The sequence below is a fragment of the Hydractinia symbiolongicarpus genome, chromosome 14 (genome assembly GCF_029227915.1).
Source record: "Hydractinia symbiolongicarpus strain clone_291-10 chromosome 14, HSymV2.1, whole genome shotgun sequence".
NCBI lineage: Eukaryota > Metazoa > Cnidaria > Hydrozoa > Anthoathecata > Hydractiniidae > Hydractinia > Hydractinia symbiolongicarpus.
In genome coordinates this window covers 1,364,944-1,366,822 of record NC_079888.1, presented here as the reverse complement: position 1 = coordinate 1,366,822, position 1,879 = coordinate 1,364,944, and the positions used below count along the sequence as shown (strand labels likewise).

The following is a 1,879-nucleotide window of genomic DNA, read 5'->3' as shown; positions in this document are numbered from 1 at the left end:
AATCTACGAAGAATCCTGGTCAATTTTACTATGATTACGACCTTGTGGAAGTGGAAGACTAAAAAAGACAAAAAAAGTAATCATATGTGACTGTCTCCAGTCACAAAAATAACGAAAGCCTGGTTGTGCTCAGCTACATAAACAAATGGACAAACTGCGACAAGAAGCTAAAACCTTAGGTCTCAAAAGGTACTCCACGTTGAAGCGAATAAACCTTGTTGAAGCCATACACAAAATCAAGTATAAGGATGTGTCGACACAAACGGACGGACCGTACTGCGAGCCTTGTGTTAAAATTGCATGGCAGAAAAATCTAGCTCAATATTTGAGGAATCTCGCTCAGCGACGTGTCGTACATGATGGCGACTTGCTCGTAGATCAAGATACGGGAGAAGTGATCGTCTAGTATGTTGATCAACATATTAGACTTTGTAGGCGGGTGGGGGCTCTAAGTAGCGCTGGCATGCTGCGCAGATTGCAGTTTTTTAAAAATTTCATCTTTAGCTTCTTGCCTGCCTTGTGCTAGCAACTCTGCGCGTTCATTATCGTTGATGGATTTTACAGCTTTTTTCGTTCGTTGTCGGATCTTCTCCTTAAGTATCATGTAGCGCTGTTTTTCCTGCATGATCCATGTAAACTCGTCGTCTGAAATTGTACCATCTTGGATCGCTCTGAAAATCTTATCGTATACAGTGTCTAGCTTCGACTCTGGCAGGAGATTGATGCATTCGTGCTTATGCACCTTGTGCTCTAGTCGCTTCGAGGCATTCTTCAAACCTACTTGGCCCATGCCCACTGCAAGAGCCGCGGCTTCAAGACCAATTGCTATGGGGGCTCCGAATCCGGTTGCAAGCGTGGCAATACCTGCTGCGGAGGTGAGCAATCATGCCATGATCAGCATAGCGAAGCCCCATCCCCCAAAGCTTGAACTTATTCTATGAGTAAATGCATCGTAATTCCGCTGATGATTTTGAGAAACTATACATATGAGTAGACAACCACCCGAGCGCCAGGACTTGTGAACCTGGCAGTAGCTTTCCACATGTGTTACGGGATCCCAACACTCAGCCTTACACGGGTAGTTGTCACTTTGGACCAGCCATTTGCTTGACTAAGTGAGCCAACTTAGCCTCCCTACAGAACTGGGGTTATAAGTGGGGTCGTTACACCCAAAGACAAGGCCGTTTTACTGCGAATTCACACTATTTAGATTTTGACAAAAAATAGCACATACACTGTGGAGTTATCTAGATCAGATGGCTTGACACTAATCACTGCCCTATCATCACATTTTAACCATGTATTAACACCCTGATCTCTTATGAAAGCCCAGTAGTGACCAGCCGCCAGTGTGCCTGAGTGATTAATAGTGGCGGTTAATTTATATTGGTTTGTGAATGATATATCCTCCGCAGGATGGGAATAAACTTTTAGGGTGTCGTGACCTTGGGCGAGGCAAGAAACAAATTTATTATTTTTCACAGATCTTCCTTGGATACAGTTAAACCTTTTCAGTATATCTCCACACTGGGTTAAGACACTTTCCCGGGTACTGTCTTGAAGGGAAGAGCACTGTGGGCACATCCATCTGTCATTTCCAGACATATATTCTGGTTGCAAAAAAGCTTTAATGGAGCCTGTTATGTTGTTTGAAACAGGGAGTGGCAGAATGGACATACTTTCCTCCCTACTGGAAGACAAGAGGCATGAATTACAAGATATTGTTGTCGTTACTTTGTTAGTAATGATATTGTTAGCGATAACTGATGGCCCGGTGAACTCGTTAAGGCGGAAGGGTCTACAACTGAGGTGGATTTAGACAACAGAGACATAGTCAGCAAGACGGACTTGGCCAGGGGGGAAACAAAAGAGGACTCCG

At 44.1% G+C, this 1,879-nt stretch overlaps 1 protein-coding gene across 1 annotated transcript; it reads right to left on the bottom strand.

The window, feature by feature from the left end:
• Positions 1-1,206: 1,206 nt before the first annotated feature.
• On the bottom strand, positions 1,207-1,605 carry LOC130625995 (ubiquitin carboxyl-terminal hydrolase 51-like). Its single transcript, XM_057441116.1, has one exon. It carries the CDS (start codon positions 1,603-1,605, stop codon positions 1,207-1,209), a length of 399 nt encoding a protein of 132 aa, XP_057297099.1.
• Positions 1,606-1,879: the final 274 nt, after the last annotated feature.

Coding starts and splice junctions, on each gene's coding strand:
- LOC130625995 (XM_057441116.1), bottom strand. CDS start 1,605: ATGTCTGGAAATGACAGATGGATGTGCCCACAGTGCTCTTCCCTTCAA.